Source organism: Bubalus bubalis, chromosome 4 (assembly GCF_019923935.1).
Source record: "Bubalus bubalis isolate 160015118507 breed Murrah chromosome 4, NDDB_SH_1, whole genome shotgun sequence".
In the NCBI taxonomy this organism is placed as follows: Eukaryota; Metazoa; Chordata; class Mammalia; order Artiodactyla; family Bovidae; genus Bubalus; species Bubalus bubalis.
This window is the reverse complement of record NC_059160.1, coordinates 93,160,078-93,178,481: the sequence shown is the minus strand read 5'-3', so window position 1 is coordinate 93,178,481 and position 18,404 is coordinate 93,160,078. Positions and strand designations below refer to the sequence as shown.

The 18,404-nt window shown below is 49.6% G+C and overlaps 1 protein-coding gene across 1 annotated transcript; it reads left to right on the top strand.

Annotated features, from left to right (window-relative positions):
- Nucleotides 1–478: 478 nt before the first annotated feature.
- On the top strand, nt 479–11,247 carry KRT79 (keratin 79). The gene is made up of 9 exons (XM_006046602.4): nt 479–1,179; nt 3,031–3,251; nt 4,310–4,370; nt 4,492–4,587; nt 7,958–8,122; nt 8,329–8,454; nt 9,405–9,625; nt 10,325–10,359; nt 10,588–11,247. Exons 1-9 carry the CDS (start codon nt 703–705, stop codon nt 10,791–10,793), a joined length of 1,608 nt encoding a protein of 535 aa, XP_006046664.1. The 5' UTR covers nt 479–702; the 3' UTR covers nt 10,794–11,247.
- The last annotated feature ends 7,157 nt before the right edge of the window (nt 11,248–18,404 follow it).

Sequence of the window (18,404 nt, the reverse complement as noted above, 5' to 3'; positions counted from 1 at the left end):
AGGCCTCTGAGTCAGGCAGGGACCGTCTCTGTCCTGTGTCCCCTCTGCCCAGCATAGGCTCTCTACCAGGCAGACAGTCTGCCAGTATACAACAAAAGAACTGGTTACCCCAACCCAGACTGGCACCTGTGTCTCCAGCCTGGACCTGCCAGAAGGCGCCAAGGCTGTGGGCCGGGACAGCGGGACTGGAGCAGGCCTGGGCACCCTCTCCACAGCCCATTGCCCAATGCTTCCGCCCCCACCACCCGCACAGCCTGGGCCCTGGGGCCTTTGCTTACCACAGGGGCTGGGGACCAACCCCAGAACAGAGCCCCACTGACTCAGAGCGGCCACCAGGGCTGAGTGGGAGGAGACCAGTCTGCCACTGTGTGGTGGGGGTGGCCCTGAGAGCCCGTATCATCCTGTTCCAAGTCAGGAGCACCCCAGCGGGGGAGAAGGAGGTGGCATCCGGCCCCAGACAGTCGGCTCAGCCCCAGCTCTGGAGCTCAGGTGATAACTGGGAGCTGCCCCTCCCTCCCTCAGTGGGGAAGGAACACCCCCGGTCCTCAGGGCCCCTCCCTCTCTTCCTGGGGCGATGGGGCAGGAGTGTCTGTGGAATCCAGGAGCCGGCCCAGTTGGGAAAAGATAAAAAGCCCATCAGTGGCCCAGCAGCTCACTGTGCTCCCTCCCAGCTCTCCTGTCTGCTCTGGCCCTGCTGCAGCGATGAGATCCTCCGTGTCTCGGCAGACATACTCCACCAAAGGGGCCTTCAGCTCCAGCTCAGCCAGTGGCGGGGGTGGTTCCCAGGCCCGCACCAGCTTCAGCTCGGTGACTGTGTCCCGGAACAGTGGCAGCGGTGGGGGGCCCCGCTGTGGCCCCAGCACAGGTGGCTTTGGGAGCCGGAGCCTCTATAACTTGGGGGGCAGCAAGAGCATCTCGGTCAGCGTGGCTGGAGGGGCCTCGGCGGGGCGGGCGCTGGGAGGCTTCGGCCTTGGCGGTGGGGCCTACATGGGCCTGGGGGCTGGCAGGCCGATGCTGGGGCCCGTCTGTCCTCCCGGCGGCATCCAGCAGGTCACCGTCAACCAAAGCCTGTTGACCCCCCTCCACGTGGAGATCGACCCGGAGATCCAGCGGGTGCGCACGGAGGAGCGGGAGCAGATCAAGACCCTCAATAACAAGTTCGCCTCCTTCATCGACAAGGTGGGCCCAGGTGGAAGGAGGCAGGAAGGGGTCGAGGAGTGCAAGCTGGGCCCCTGAGAGAGGGTGGGCGGGGCGGAGGCTGTTGCAACCCATATGCACTGGGGTGGGGATGGATGGAGTGACTTTTGAAGCCCTTTGGGGATGCCTGGACCCGAGTGGCTGGGTGGTCTTTATTTGCAAGTGATGATGACTCTTGAGTTGCGCGCAGGAGGCCTTTTGGCCCAGCCCAGCTTGATGGTGTTGCAGTCACCATTAACGGGGTTACACGGCAGCCTTATAGTACGATTAAATAGTGGATTGTCTTCGTTATTCCTCTTAGTGGGGTGGCCTTCCTGCTTCCTGTCATTTTTTAACTGGGAAAACTGGCTTGAGTGTCAAGTCCCCAAGAACCCCATGTGTTGCCTGTTCTGTTGGTTTTGGAGGCGTTCTAAGGACAAAAATGTTATCAGGACACAGTGCAGCGGTGGGAGTTCTAGAGGAAGTCTCCTTTTGGCTTCTCCAATTCTTCCTTTCTGTTCCAGCCAAGAAGCTCAGTGTGGGGTGGACATGAGTTCAGTGGTCACAGGTCACCATGACTCAGGGATATGCAGTTTGATCTGCCTCAGATCAGGGATATTCTGACTCCTTCTCTGGCCCCCAGGCCAATGAGGCAAGCATTTCCAGGTCCACTTTGCTGTGTTGTCTACCACTACCCCAAGGCCCCCAGGCAGTGGAACCATGATGAGGAGAATCCTGGTGGATGACCATACCCTGGTTCAGTGATCTGTGGGTTTCCAAAGGAGCCTGATGCCCCCTTTCCCATATGATACTCACAGTGTTTCATGAGAAGTCAGTCTAGGTGACAGTGAGTCTATTTTTAAAAAGAGAAAATTGAGGTCTGGAGAGACGAAGTGATTTGCCCAGGATCACCTGGAGGCAGTGGTGGGCCTGGGACTCAAGTTCATGGCTTTAAGAGGTCACTGCTCCTGGCAGGTACACCTGTGGCATGGTGCCCTGGGGCCATGGAACCATGGGCCTGGGGTGTTGTGGAGGTGGGATCCGGAGAGACCGGATGGCAAAGGATGAGGCAAGCTGTTTCACCCAACCCCTCACTGTCCCCCCGACAGACTTTTAGTTCTTCTGTGGGACTGTCCCAGAGGTCAAAGAAGCAAACCCCTCTCAGGCTCTCAGAATCACGGCCTGGGACCCGGGGGCCTGACAGTTTGTCCGCGTCTGGTGTCTTAGAAGCCTGGTTGGGCAGAGAATCCCCCTGGGGGCCCATTAAACTCACACCATGAGCACCCTTCTAAGTCTATAGAGATAGGGCTGGACATCCGTATTTTAAAAACTTAAAAAATGTCAAGTTTTCAGAAAAGATTCAATAATAGTACAATATATTCCTATATTTCTTTTCACTCAGATTTACCAGTTTTTAGCATTTGTCACTTTTGCTTTCTTTTTCCCTCTTTGTAGGTATATTTGTATATATACATATGTACATATATATACACACATATACTATAGATGTATCTGCATTTGAATTTTTTGATCTTAATGCAGAATTAGGGTTCAGAAACATTGATTTAGTCTGATTTACCCAGGATAATGAGAAGAGGAGACCCAGGGAGAAGTGACTTGACTGTCACCAGCCAGTAAATGACCGAACTGGACCTTTTAAGAGTCCTTGTCATTGGATCGAACTGTCTTTTTCAGCAAAGATGGTTCCCTCAGGAGCTCCTCCCCAAAGCAAGGCATAGACCCTGCACTGCCCCGTGCTGTGTCCTGGTCAGGACGGATGGTGACGATGAGCCTGGTCTTGGTCCCTCCTGGAGCTGGGGGAGGCCCCAGCCCACCCTTCTTGTTCTGGCTCAGGTGCGGTTCCTGGAGCAGCAGAACAAGGTGCTGGAGACCAAGTGGGCGCTGCTGCAGGAGCAGGGTCAGAAATCGGGCGTCACCAGGAACAATCTGGAGCCCCTCTTCGAGCGCTTCATCAACAACCTGCGGGGGAAGCTGGACAACCTCCAGAGCGAGCGGGGGAGGCTGGACTCGGAGTTGAGGAATGTGCAGGATCTTGCTGAGGACTTCAAGACCAAGTGAGGAGGGCTGGACCAGCTGTGGCCATGTGTGGATGGGGAGGGACAGCATGGGGAATCTCCCAAGAGGGGCACCCCGTTCCTGGGTCCTAGGACCCAGTTGGGTGGGCGCTCAGACAGAGCTGTTTCCCATGGGGGCTCAGGCTCTGGACCCATGGCCTCCTGGAGGGTTGTCACAGTGTGTAATAATTTTAAAAACTATTATAAGATAGGGAGAAAAGTTTAATGAACCTTTATGGTCTCATTACCCAGCTTTTATAATTACCAACTCACAGCCAATCTTGTTTTGTCTTTACCCCTACTCATTTCCTTCCCCTCTTCCCTTATTGTCTTGAAGCAAATCTCATTCATCAAGTCATTTCACTCACAAGCATTTCTACTGGATGTATTCATAGAGTTCATTTGTGTAACTTCACTTAATAATATACAAACACAATGCCATAAGAGCACCTAAATCTTTTAAAACAGTAATCCTTAGTATCATCAACTATCTAATCAATGATTGAATTTGCCCTTGTTCCATAAGTGTCATAAATTTTAAAAATACAGTTTATTTGAATCAAGATGCAAGTAATGTACTATGCAAATTCACATATTATGATTGGTTGAGCTGTATATTTATGAGTTTAAAGTATAAACTTTCATAACTTTCCCCACTGCTTGACACTGGCAATTTTAAGATCTTAAAAGTCTCAGCAAAAGCAGCTGGACAGAAGTTGGCGTTTTCAATGACATCCTGTTGTAGAAAGTGAATGCAAAGGTTAATCACTGTTGACACGTCTTCGCCTGTTCCCATAAAGCCTCCCAAGGGCTCTGATTCAAAGACATGGCTGCTCTCCGTTGCCATATTATTGCACAAATACTGTGTTCACTTTCTCAAAGAGGGTGGGTGGATTATTTAAAGACTGTATCCCAGTTTCTCCATTGGTTGGCTGCATTACAGAACTTCTCCCCAAAGGTGTTTTTGGCCATGCAAAATCCCGATTAGGGACTCCTTAAAGCCAACTAGGTTCAGTGTCTTAAAAGGTGAACTGGGCTGAGTCTTCCTTGTGTAACAGGTATGAGAATGAAATCAACAAGCGCACTGCCGCAGAGAATGAGTTTGTGGTCCTCAAGAAGGTGAGCAGGGTGGCAGGGAGTGGGGGTAGGTGGTCTTTATCTGCCAGGGTGCTGGGCTGACTTGGAGAGGGGCAAGAATCCTGGGGGCTGAGCCCACTGCCCTTCTCTCTCTCTCCCCCAGGATGTAGATGCTGCATACGTGGGCCAAATGGATCTGCATGGCACAGTGGACCGCCTGGTGGAGGAGATGGACTTCCTGAGGCATCTCTATGAAGAGGTGAGATAGCCAATGGACAGGGATACTTACATTCACATACAGTTTTGGGGATTCCTCCTGGAAGTCTGATCAGAATTCAGTAGTGCAACCTCATTGATAGAATATAGCACCTGGACCCTTAATCAATACTAGCATCCATGTCTTACGTGCTTATGATGGGCCAGGAACTGGGCTAAGTTTTTTATATAATCCCCTCAACAACTCCGTAATATAGGTACTGTTATTGTCTCCATTTTATAGTCTTGGACCCTGAAGCTCTGAGTAAGTTGCCCATGCTCTCATAGCTAGCTAGAGGGAGTTGTGGAATTAAAGCTTCGTCCTTGGACTGTTATACTGTTTTCCTTATTGCCCAGTTTATAACAGAGCAAAGGATGGAGGATTTGAGACGGGTAGAGAATGTGGATTGAAATTCCAAGTTAGAGCAGGAGGTGAGGTGTGGGTAGCAGGTAAATCACAGAGTTTAGGAGGGATTCCAGGAAACAAAGGGGCTTTGGAGACTAAGGTAAAAGCATTTCCAAAGAGAAGGAAAGAAGATGTCTTCCAAAAAAAAAAAAAGAGTCTTGGTCAAACAGCATCCATGGCATCCTTATTAGTTTGGTAATGCAGGCATAAAAGAGAATCTATGTGGCTTGATTTCTCCTTAGGGCTGTCTTGTTGGGTCCATGCCTTTCACACACAGTTTAGAGTTCATTCTAGAGGCTCATGGGAGATTTATGTCAAGTTTAACTTGGAGAAGTCTAAATCTCTCCCCTTTGAAAATGAGGACATTTCCATGTCTCAGGTTCTGGTATCTCTTCTACTGTCCATATTTCTCATGGATCTCTGAGGGTATTTGTTTCCTTAGCCACGGCCATGAGGTCCTAGTATTTGCTCCTCTGGCCTGGACCACTGATGTCAACGAGGCCAAGGCCTTTCCTACTCTCAGTATCTGTCTTGGCTTCCATTTCCTCCCAAGCATCCTGCCCCTTTCAGTTTGATGACTGTTTCCCTTGATAGGAAAGAGCAAACGATGTAGGAGTAGAGTCGTTGGCTTGGCCTGGGTTGTCTGTAGGGTTAGCCCAATGCTGCCTTCTTGTTCTTCTTTCCTAGAGCTTACCTAGAGGCTGCTATCCACTGACCTTCACATTTCCCCAAGGATGAACTCCGCATGGTCATCCTTGGCTATGCTGCTCTCCTTCAAACATCTCTGTGTGTCCTTCAGGATGAGCTCGTGGGGGAGTGTTCTGTGTCATGCTGCTGATTTCTTAGGTGTCTCCCTAGCTTTTTCTTTACTGGGATCACTGATGGTCATTCACCATCTGGGATTTCCTCATTCTCTTCTCTTAGGATGGTCTCTCTTTTAGGACAGGTCAAGGGGGCCCAGGCCCTTTTCTCTCAATGGGAAGGAATTGGCTTTTCCAGTGTCTCAAAAAGCTTTCCTTTCCTTTGCTGTTTCCTGTCCATTTGCTGCATATTGTTAAGTACCTTCTGCACAACCGTGGAAGGACAGTCTGCCTTTGCAGGTTTCCATATGATATGTTGAGAGCCATGTTGGGACAGGTGAGGTACATGGGACAGGCCGTGGATGACTCTTCCTGGGAGGGCTGGGAGAGTTTCAGAGGAGAAAGCATTTTGGATTTTGAAGGAAGGATGGGACTTCTAAAGAAGGGGCAAGTAGAATCTGCTTGTGTTTGGGGAGCAGCGGGTGAACCAGGCATCAAGTGTGTGGGAGAATGAGGTGAGGAGGTGAACAAGGAAGGCGAGCTGACCAAGTGACCAAGCCAGGGTCACTTCCGGTGCCTCCTTGGGAGGTAAGAGTGAAGACCAGAGCAGTCATTCCCTTGCTTGCATACCAGCTGCGATGGCTAACACAGCACTCGGTAATCGATTTTATGGTCTGGTTTTGGTCAAGCCAGATCTTAAGGAAATTCAGAAGGCCAACCACCAATCCCTGGCATGTCATACAGGGCAGGAAAGTTACCTTGTGGCTTCCCTCTGGCCTGGGGGGTCCTTGTGGGATCCAGCCCTTGCTCCAATGCCATCACTTCATCTCTCTGGCTCCTTCCCCATGCATAGATAAAAAGCTCACACCTTAATTCCACAGAGTTCTTCCCTCTCCACTTACATTAGCTCTTTCTTTGGAAAGCCTGCCCTTTTTATCCTCTAGTCCTAGCAAGAACACTCTTATCCACTCTTGGTGGTGTTTAGTAGATAGTGTTTGCCTCTTGTCTGAAAAATTCCAAGTTAATTTTCCTCAGGACCACACTCTGGCATGGGGCTGTAGAGGGACCCTGAGCCAGGGAGGGTGATGAGTGATGCTGCAAGATAATGCTGGCAGTGCACGGCTGTGACAATGATTTTATCTGTGGCACATGATTCATGGGCATATTGACTGAACTTTGGAGAAGGCTGGGCAAATAATGCATTTTACTGAGCACCCACCATGGGTCATGTATGAATCTGAATCCTCAGATCAACTACATTTTGAAGGTATTATCACAGCCATTTTACAGAAGAAGAGACTGAGGCCTTGTAAGGCTTAGTGAGGACCTCAGTACCATGGCTGGTGAATGTCAGACTGGCATTCAAACTTAGCTTTGTCTGTCTTCAAAGCTTGTGTCTTTCTGCCTGGCACCCACCTCCAACCCATTCCACCTTTTAAAAGCCAGTCTAATTTGAACATCTAAATCTGTGCCTATACAGATACCAGTTTTGGCTTTGGTAGTCCTTTCTTTCTTATTTTTTAAATTGAAATATAGTTGATTTACAATATTGTGTTAGTTTCAGTTATATGGCAAAGTGATTTGATTATACACACACATATATGTATATATATATGGGCTTCCAGGTGGTGCTAGTGGTAAAGAACCCACGGCTAATGCAGACACGCAGGGGATGTGGGTTTGATCCCTGGGTTGGGAAGATACCCTGGAGGAGGAAATGGAAACCCACTCCAGTATTCTTGCCTGGAGAATCCCATGGACAGAGAGGCATGGTGGGCTATAGTCCATGGGGTCGCAAAGAGTTGGACATGACTGAAGAGACTTAGCACAGCACAGCACAACCTCCCGTGGGCCAGCTGTGGCCCTGCCTGCCTCCCAGGGGTTCTGAGGATTAAAGGTGAGCCTACTGGCTCAGGGCCTGGCAACAGCTAGAATGTACTCCTTCCTTCTTTAGGCTCTTGGAAGCCTGCAAATCCATACCAAGAAAGAGGTCTATTCAACTGGGACCCCCGTTTCCAGCTGGAAAGACTGAAGCTCTGCTGGCAACCATAGATTCCTTTTAGGGTGGATCCTGGAGGGGCGGGAGCACAGCCTCCTGATGCCAAAATCACTCCCTACCCCCTGCTCCCCTGGCCTGGTGCTGGAGACAGCTACATCTCTTCCTGCAGGAGCTGGGCCAAGTGCAGACTCACGTGTCTGACACCAGTGTCATCCTCTCCATGGACAACAACCGCAACCTCGACCTGGACAGCATCATCGCTGAGGTGAAGGCCCAATATGAGCAGATTGCGCAGAGGAGCAGGGCTGAGGCTGAGTCCTGGTACCAGACCAAGGTGAGAGAATGGCTGGCTCAGGGGTGTGGGTTGGGCCTGCACCCAGACCTTCCCCCTTGGTGAGAGGCCTGGGCCCCTAGGCTCCTCGGAGGCTGGGGCCAGACACATCCAGCCTACTCATCCAGCCGTGAGGGTGGGTCCAGGGGCCAGCAGTTACCCAGGTGGGCCTGGAACGATTTGACAGCTCACTTTTCTTTGGTCTCCAGTATGAGGAACTGCAGGTGACCGCTGGGAAGCATGGGGACAACCTGAGGGACACCAAGAATGAGATAGCTGAGCTCACCCGCACTGTGCAGAGGCTGCAGGGGGAGGCAGATGCAGTCAAGAAGCAGGTGAGCCTCTGGTGGGGGGCCTGAGGGTCAGGCTGGGTGTTGGCAGAGATGTGCTCAGGGGTAAGGCCTGTTCTTCTCCCCATGGATGGGATATGCTCAAATGCTGGACCAATAAGATCAAGAAGCTCCTCTTACAGGAGAGGAAACTGAGGCTCAGAGAGGGACAGGGACTTGCCCAAGATCACACAGCATATTAGCGGTAGAGTAGCCCTCTCGAAGAAGATTGATCCCATCTCCAGAAGGTCAGAGCAGGAGTCTGAGCATTCAAGAGTCCAGGTCACAGTTGCTGACTCCATCTAAGGCATGGGCTCCTCCTAAGAGCAGAGTGAAGCATTTGGTTAATGGTGAGCTTGTATGATTTATTTTATCTCTTTTGTGCTGGGATGAGTTGCAGCAGGAAGGTTTTTTGTCTTTTTTTTTTTTTTTTTAAAGATTTCTTTCTTTCTTTTGTTTTTTGACTGTGGTGGGTCTTTGTTGCTGCATTCGGGCTTTCTCTAGTTGTAGTGAGCAGGGACTACTCTTCATTGCGGTGCACAGGCTTCTCATTGCGGTGCCTTCTCTTGTTGTGGAGCATGGGTTCTAGAGTGCTTGGGCTTGGTAGTTGTGGCACATGGGCTTAGCTGTTGCTCAGCACGTGCGATTTTCCTAGACCGGGGATCAAACCCATGTCCTCTGCATTGCAAGAAAGACTCTTAACCACTGAACCATCAGGAAAGCCCCCAGGAGGGTCTTAAGATTAGACTTCAGTAAGAACTTTCCCAGTGGAGCTACATGATTTTGTTTGTATAGTATCACCTCCTCTCTCAGAGGAACATTTCTCTTTTCCTTCATTCTCAGTTGGTTGGGGTGGCAGTCAGGGGAGCTGGGGATGGTGATGTCTAGTTTAAGGGCAGAGAGATGGATGCAATGACCCTGGAGGGTGTGTCCAATACCTCTCACGCCCTGGGCAGTGCCAGCAGCTGCAGACTGCCATCACAGATGCGGAACAGCACGGGGAGCTGGCATTAAAAGATGCTCAGAAGAAACTTGGGGACCTGGATGCTGCCCTGTATCAGGCCAAGGAGGACCTGGCCCGGCTGCTGCGTGACTACCAGGCGCTCATGAACGTCAAGCTGGCCCTGGATGTGGAGATCGCCACCTACCGCAAGCTGCTGGAGAGTGAGGAGAGCAGGTGGGTGGCCCCTCTTCCCCGTACTGATTCTGAGGGCTCCCGGCCCTGCCCTGTGGGAGATCCCATGTAGTTGGTTCTTGTGTCAAGGGGAGGAGGGTGAGGGAGCAACCATGGAACTGGGCTTGTAACTCATCACCTGAGACTCTCCTGCTTGTGTTCAGGGCCTCACTGTGTGCCTCCTTGGCTGGCACTACCATCAGTAATCCTGATGGTGTCTGGCAGGCCAACAGGGGACAGGGTTTTCTTTTCCAACACCAGATTCTGACCCTGGCAGAAGCTTCGAAAAAAAATTCATCATCTCTGTTCTTGTGGAAGGCATGAGATGCAGAGAAAGTCACCTTAGCCAGAAAACAGGTAGCTCTGTTGTGGAGTGGGTTTTGTTTCCCATCCCATTGGAGCAGGGGCTGCTGCTTATGGCCCAAGTGTGGAGGGAGGAGAGGGCAGAAGAAGGATGGAGCTGCCTGGCCTACTGAATCTCTGCTTTCTCTGCTACACTGGCTTTAGGAGCTGGCGGAAGGGTGCCTGGCCCAGGGCAGCCCTGGGCCAAGCTTTGGTCCCCTGGTTTTGTCATGTGGCCCCCGCTCCGAATCTCAAGGCCCACTGAGTTGATCTATTGTAAAGACAATGAGAGGGAGAGAGAGGGTTTTTACCTGGGCTCCTGGGGCCACCGATGCCTCACCTGGCCTGTCTGTTCCCCAGGATGTCTGGAGAATGCCCCAGTGCTGTCAGCGTTTGTGAGTATTTTGCCGCCCTGGGCCCGGCCCCAGTCCTCTGCTCAGTCCGCTCAATCTGTCCTTGAGGCCTGGAGACAGGTTCAGGGGGTCCCAGAGAATGAGCCCCCTGAGCCTGGTTTCCCAGGGCACCACTGTCTGAGTTCATTCCCATCACTCACTGATGTCGGGAAGCCCTGGATCCTCTCCTGACACGGCTGCCCCACCTCACCTAGACCCTTTCTCTTGCAGCGGTGACGGGCAACTCCACCACTGTGTGCGGAGGCGGTGCGGCTGGCTTCGGGGGTGGCATCTCCCTGGGTGGGGGTGGAGGGGCCAGCAAGGGCAGATTCAGCACAAACGCAGGCTACAGCACCATCAAGGGAGGGCCTGTCTCTGGGGGCACCTCCATCCTGCGGAAGACCACCACGGTCAAGACGTCCAGCCGTAGGTATTAGCTGCTGTCTTGCAAGCCGGGGCCCCTGCACTTCTCTCCCCACTCCCCATCCTCAGGAGCAGGAATAGCCCCAGGACCACTGACCCAGGGTACAGGCATGCCAGACTGCTCATGGGATCTGCATTTTGGGAAGGGCTCAAATCTACCCAGGTTTCCTCCTTGGTTCTGCAACAGGATGGGAGGGGTGGTTAACGCCACCAGTTTTCGGGATGTGTTTGGATGATTCAGGGATGATATTTTGACCACAGAGAGGAGGTTGGATTTCCCCAGGCCATCTCGGCTTCTCTCACCTCTTCTGCTCGTCTGCTCTGGGCTCAGGTCAGGCTGAGGGAGGATAAAGTCAGAAGTGGTCTCCCGTCTCCCACCAGACCACCCCCTCCCTGAATCTACCTACGTCCCCCTCCCCGTCTGTGCTGTGATGTATCTCAATAAATGGCAATTGCAGCTAGCTGTCTGGGGCTTGTCTGTCCTGCCCAGAGAGCAGAAACTGTCAACCGATTAACTCAGTGATGGTTAGGCAGCAACAACCACATGCTCACAATATCTCAATCTTGCTAAAAGCACATTAGTTCAGTACCATCACCACTCTAGGCTTTGGCTTTTACTCTCCTCCTGGAGGGACTATGTAAGTAGCTCCCAGCAGGACCCAGCTCCCAGCAGCTGTCTGTTGCTCAGCCCCTCCCCTAATGCTACTGTGTCCCCTGCCAACTCTGCGGGGCAGGCAGCACGTGTTCAGTGGAGAGGTCTTGGGCTTCACAATAGGTTTAAATCCCAACTCTACCACTTACTAGCTGACCTTGGGCAAATTACTTAGCCTCTTTGGGCCTCACTTTCCTCCTTTGTAAGGGGACAACAGAGGGTGAGATAGAGGATGGTTGGAGGGCATCACTAACTCGATGGACATGAGTTTGAGCAAGCTCTGGGAGTTGGTGATGGACAGGGAAGCCTGGTGTGTTGCAGTCCATGGGGTCTCAGAGTTGGACATGACTGAGCAACTGAACTTCCTCCTTTGTTAAAACGGGTGTGATGGAAACATGTGTAAAGCATTTGGCTTAGAAGAGCCTTGGCAGGAACTACTTTCCTTACCTCTGGCTTCTGGTTCCCAGCTCATCATCTTGGAGTGAGATGATTTCTCTTTCAGCCCTCACAACCAGTCATCCATAAAACCCCACATTTTCCTGCTAATAACAGAATATATACTGTTCTTAAGTGCATATGGAGCACTTTCTGGGATAAATCCTGTCTTAGGCCACAAAATAAATCTTGGAAGGCAGCTATGCTCACCACTATATCACCGATGCTGCACACAAAACAAGTCTTAGCAAATTCAAGAAGACTTAAATAATATAGAGTGTCTTTGCTGACCACAAGAGTATGAAACTAGAAACCAATAACAGAAGGAAAAGTGGAAAATTCATGAACACATGGCAATTAAACAGTACACTCTAAACAACTCCAATAACCAACAGATCAAAGAAGAAATTTAAAAATGGAAATACAAAAGTATCTGGAGACAAATGAAAATGGAAACACAAAATACCAAAACTTATGAGATGCAGCAAGAGCAGTTCTAAGAGAGAAATTGATAGCTATAAACACATGTATTGAGAAAATAGAAAGAACCCAAATAAACATTTTAACTTTACACCTCAGGGAACTAGAAAAAGAACAGAGTAAGTCCAAATTTAGAAGAAGGAAGGAAATAATAAAGATTAGAACAGAAGTAGATTAAATAGGAAGCAGGAAAATAGTGGAAAAGACAAAACCCCCTAAGAGTTGGATCTTTGAAAAGGTAAACAAAATTGACAATCTTTAGCTAGACTAACCAAGGGAGAAAGAGATGGCCTGAATCAATGAAATTATTCAAGAAAGAGGAGACATTCAACTAATACCACAAAAATACACAGGATCAGACTTCCTGGTGGAACAGTGTGTAAGAATCTGCCTGCCAATGCAGGGGACATGGGTTCCATCCCTGGTCTGGGTAGATTCCACATGCTGCAGAGCAACTAAGCCTGTGTGCCACAACTGTGCCCACGTGCTGCAACTTTTGAAGCCCATGCGTCTAGAGCCTGTGCTCCACAACAGGAGAAGCCATTGCAATGAGAAGGTCACACACCGCAATGAAGAGTAGCCCTAGCTTGTTACAACTCGATAAATCCCGTGCAAAGCAACGAAGACCCAGCTCAGTCAAAAATAAATAAATAAAATTATAAAAAAATACATAGGATCATAAGAGGTTGTTATGGACAACTATATGCCAATAAACTGGACAACCTAGAAGAAAGGGATAAATTCTTGGATATATATCACTTACCAAGACTGAATCAGGAACAAACTGGAAATCTGAACCGTTCAATTACCAGTAAGGATATTGAATCAGTAATTAAACATCTCCCAAAAAGGAAAATTCCAGGACCAGATGGCTTCATTGGTAAATTTTTTACTAAATATTAAAGAAGAATTAATGTCAACCCTTCTCAAACTTCTCCAAACCCCAAAGAGAACGGAAAACTCCCAACTCATTTCATGGGGTTAGCATCAAAGCCAGATAAGCACACTACAAGGAAAGAAAACTACAGACTAATATCCCTGATGACTATAGATACAAAAAAATTCCCAACAAAATACTAGAAAACTGAGTTCTGCAGCACATTGAAAGGATAATACACCATAATCAAGTGGGATTCATCTCTGGGATGCAAGATTGGCTCAACATACACAAATCAATGTGTGATACATTAACAGAATAAAAAATAAAAAAATCATATGATTATCTTAATGTGCGTGCTTCATGCTAAGTCTCTTCAGCCATGCCTGACTCTTTGGGACCCTATGGACTGTAGCCCACCAGGCTCCTTTGTCCATGGGATTCTCCAGGCAAGAATACTGGAGTGTGCTGCCATGCCCTCCTCCAGGGAATCTTTCTGACCCAGGGATCTGCATCATCTGAATGCACGCAGAAAAAGCATTTGAAGAAATTCAACACCCACTCATATAAGAATTATCAACAAACTAGGTATAGAAGGAACATACCTCAACATTTATCACAAGCTCACAGCTAACATCACACTTCAAGATAAAAGGTCACAAGCTTTTCCTCCAAAATCAGGAACAAGGCAAGGGTGCTCACTCTCACAATTCCAATTCAGCTAACTGGAAGTGGTAATCAGATAATTAAAAAAAAAGGAAGCATAGTTAATTTACAGTGCTGTGTCAGTTTCAAGTGTAAAGCAAAGTGATTCAGTTATACATATACACATATGTATATATCCTAACAGAGAAACAATTTTATTGAAATTATATTTCACTTCAGTTTAGTTGCTCAGTCATGTCCGACTCTTTGTGACCCCATGGACTGCAGCATGCCAGGCCTCCCTGTCCATCACCAACTCCCAGAGCTTGCTCAAACTCATGTCCATCGAGTCGGTGATGCCATCAAGCCATCTTACTCTCTGTCGTCCCCTTCTCCTCCTGCCTTCAATCTTTCCCAGCATCAGGGTCTTTTCCAATGAGTCAGTTCTTTGCATCAGGTGACCAAAGTACTGGAGTTTCAGCCTCATCATCAGTCCTTCCAGTGAAAATTCAGGGCTGATTTCCTTTAGGATTGACAGCCTCTACCATCAGGAAGCTTCCATAATAAGCCTCTTATCCTTATCCGTCAGAGGGCAGACAGAGTGAAAACCATAATCACAGAAAACTAATCAAACTGATCACATGGATCACAGCCTTGTCTAACTCAATGAAACTAGGAACCATGCAGTGTAGGCTCGGGAGGGTCATGGTGGAGACTTCTAACAAAACATGGTCCACTGGAGAAGAGAATGGCAAACCACTTCAGTATTCTTGCCTTGAGAACCCCAGGAACAATATGAAAAGGCAAAAAGATATGAAATTATAGTTAGGACTTAAGAAATAGAAACAGCTTCATCATATAACAAAACTCAAAGATTATACTATGGGCCAGGAAGATCCACTAAGGACAAATTGTTATGTTACTTAGAAATACTCGTGTAAATCTGGGAATGGCCAGGACACAGGGGTTTCCAGGCTGAATTTCTGGAGACTCAGAACCCCATGGGCTGCTCTCAAGGGGTCTGGGAGAGGCCAGCAGGCAAGAAGGTTCATAGTTCCCTCCTCTGCACCAATCAGAGCATCTCCTCTTTTACTTGTTTTACAAATGGGGCTGTGCATTTGTTTTTGATGACAAGAATGGTTTTGCTGCCAGAACATGTTGGGTTACCCCTGCTGACACATGCCCGGGGGGCGGGGGAGACCAGAAATGCTCTCTGCCCCTGGGAAAGTGGGGACAGTGCACAGACCCCACTTCCCGATTCTAAGGGCTCCCCACCCTCTCTCTGTCCTCACTGTCCCCGTTCCGAAATGCTGACTGGTCCTTTCTGTAGAATTTCTGATCCCCAAGTTGGCTCTGGCTCCCCACGGAGTGACTCAGGGGTGGCTGAGGCTGGGTGACTGAACAGGGTGAGGGCACCAACCCGGTCAGGGCAGGCGGGGGTGCTTTCCCACACCACACACCAGGTTTGGGGCTAAGAGTAAAAGACTTGGGATCCCCGTAATCCCAGGACTGAATGCCAGGGCTTGTCTCCCTCACCCACAAAGCCCAGGGCAAACACACCCTCCGCTCTGCTCCACACCCCTGTCAGCTGCTTATTCCCCTTTGACAAGATGGGGAACGGCTGCCAGTTGAGGAAGGGTCACAAGGACAAGAGTGGAAGCTGTGGAGGTGGGGCAGGGAACCGGATTTTAGCTGCTGCTTCCAGGTTGAGTCACCTGGTCCAGTTTCCTGCCTCTGGCCCAGGGCTGCAGGAGGCAACCTTCCCCTTTTCATGGATGGAAACTCTTCTTTGCTTTTCTCCCTCGGGGGAAAGGGCTCTCTTGTACACTGAGGGCATGCTGCCTTGAGTTTTTCAGGCTATAGTCCAAGGATTTTGTGAACTTCTGGGAATTTTGACTTTATAATGAGCCACAGAATAGGGCTCTAGTCTAGAACTTTCTTTCTGTTTGGTTTGGGTTTATTGTAGGATTTGTCATTTAGCTAATTTGGACTTAGTTGGAGGACACAGAATTGGCCCCCCATGAGAGGGTCCTATCTTATTGGTTACTTGTAAGTACAGGGCTACATGATCCGATCAACATTCCTTGGCAAAAGCAGGGATAGAACATTTAGCTTGCTGGCCGAGGCCCTATGGCTGCTCTGGTGGACCACAAGCTACGGGTCAAAGTTCCCATATAATTGTTTTTCCTGCAGATTCTGATATAAACCACTGGGGTGTAGAGATCAAGGTCACAAGCTTTGAAGTTAGATGGACAGGACTGGCCACCTACCTCCACCACTTCCTAGCTGTGTGATCTTAGTCAAATTATATAAGCTCTCTCAACCTTGGTTGTCTGTAGCTCTAAACAGCCTGGCGACCCCCTTTAGCTGGGTTGTTGTGAGGAAGGGAATTCTTATAAGAAAAGCACTCAGCGTCCAGCGCATGATGGCAGTTCTGTGGGAGAGTAACTGCTACCTGGAAAGCCAGGCAGCCTTTCCCTCATCTTTCTGTCTGAGGGATGACCTCTGCCTCAACTTAGGGTTTGCGTGATGAGAAGTACCTCCATTGAAGATCCATGGTTTGGGTGTCCCACAGGCACAAAATAAGATTGATTATATATTATAGATTATTTCCCTTAAAGTCCCTTCCACCTCTGTTGGCTTTCTGTTTTATACACACCTTAAGGATGCAGCATTCTCTTGTTTTGGGGTGTCAGAGCTATAGACTATAAGACACAATGGACACATCACAAGACACCGTGGGGCTACATCTCTGGGGAGGAAAAGCCTCCTCCTAGCCTACAAAGGTCCTCGTCAACCCTTAGAGTCAGCCAGGAGGATCGAGCCATGAGTGGGAGGTGAGGCAGGTGAGGGGTCTGAGCCCTGGGTTCTGCTCCTTCCCACCCTCGGGGCAGAAAAGCAGACAATCAGACCTCAGCTCCCCTAGAGGGTGGCTCCAGCTGTTCCCTGCTCCTTCAGCTACAGCCTCAGCCATGCCCACTAGGGTGGAAATTGGTAAACCCTTGCATACTCGTGCCCTCAGAGCCGGTTCAAGGTTTGCTCAGGTGCCCAAATCTGGATTGACCGCTGTACAAATTAGACAAACTGACTTTATATCAGGCAGGATGGTATGGGTGAGAGGCCAGGGAGGGCAGAGCCTTTGGGAATAGACTGTTGTCAGTTGGGGTCCTAGCTCCATCACTGTGTGACCCTGGGGGCTACTTCACTGCCCCAGGGTCTTCCAAGTCATCATTTGTAAGCACCGTTGTGATGCTGGCTACAGAGAGCTTCTAGGAAGATTCCATGATCACATGTATATAAAGTAGTCAGCACAGAGCCTGGCACAAAGCTGGCACTCCATAAATACTCATTGAGAGAAGGATGTCCAACCCTGACCTTCACAGGAGATGGTCTTGGCTCTAGAATGCTCCCCTACTACAGGTGGATGGAAAGCTCGGGCTTTCTCCAGTGGACCTTTGATGGAACCCCAGTGGAGGTGGGTGTCTCCTGTCCTCCCTGGCATAGCCCTTCCAAGCACTCATTTACTTAGAGGCCATCTGGGCAGGTGCATAGAGAGCCCAGCAAAGGCAGAGGTAGATGGGGACAGAGGGTGAGGTGTGGTTGAGAAGTAGAGGAAGAGGAGGGCAGGGAGAGGCAATGAGGGTGGGGGTGGGGAGAGAGGAGCTGGCTGGAGGAGACAGCTCCCAGCCAATCCAGTCTTCCTGTAGCCTGGTTCCCATGACCTGGATCCATGCAGCACCTTCTCATCCCACGGGCCTCTTCAGTCTCTTTGCATGGAAGGGGATGCTCATTTTTTTTTTTTTTTAATTATTTTTGGCTGCGCTGGGTCTGCGTTCCTGTGAGGGCTTTCTCTAGTTGCAGCAAGTGGGGGCTACTCTTCGTTGCAATGTGAGGGTTTCTCATTGCAGTGGCTTCTCTTGTTGCGGAGCCTGGGTGCTAGAGCGCAGGCTCAGTAGCTGTGGCACATGGGCTTAGTTGCTCCATGGCATGCGGGATTGTCTTGGACCAGGGATCGAACACTTGTCCTCTGCACTGGCAGGCAGATTCTTAGCCTCTGGACCTCCAGGGAAGTCTAGGGCTGCTTGTTTTTGCAGTGGCCAGTTTTCAGTTGGTCAGGGTCAGCTCGGGCCTGTGGGAATCACGAATGCCCTCTTCACTGCCGTTCCCCAGATTCGGGATAGCAGTCTCATTAGAGATTGAGAAGAGAGATAAAGATTCATCTGATTTCTCCTCAAAAGTGGCAACACCGAAGCCTGGGCAGGATGTAAGAATGAATGTCTCCAGACCTAGTGTGTACCAGGCACTGTAGGTACATCATCTCATGATCTATGAGATCATCTAAGATCTATGGGTTCTGAGAGATTAGGTGACCTGCCCAAGACTGCACAGCCAGTTAGTAGCAACAGGTGGGATTTGAATACAGATTCACTGCACTCAGTGGGAAAGACTTTAAGTTCGAGCTTAAAACTAGGGTATTGTATTTGAAAACATCGCTCTGAGAAGGGGCTCATAGGTTTCATTATTCTTCCAAAGATG

Bases quoted from the DNA above. Each gene is read 5' to 3' on its own strand.
- KRT79 (XM_006046602.4), top strand. From the start codon at position 703: ATGAGATCCTCCGTGTCTCGGCAGACATACTCCACCAAAGGGGCCTTC. The intron at 4,588-7,957 runs GTGAGATAGCCA...CTCTTCCTGCAG, and splicing joins TGAGGCATCTCTATGAAGAG to GAGCTGGGCCAAGTGCAGAC. The intron at 8,123-8,328 runs GTGAGAGAATGG...TTTGGTCTCCAG, and splicing joins AGTCCTGGTACCAGACCAAG to TATGAGGAACTGCAGGTGAC.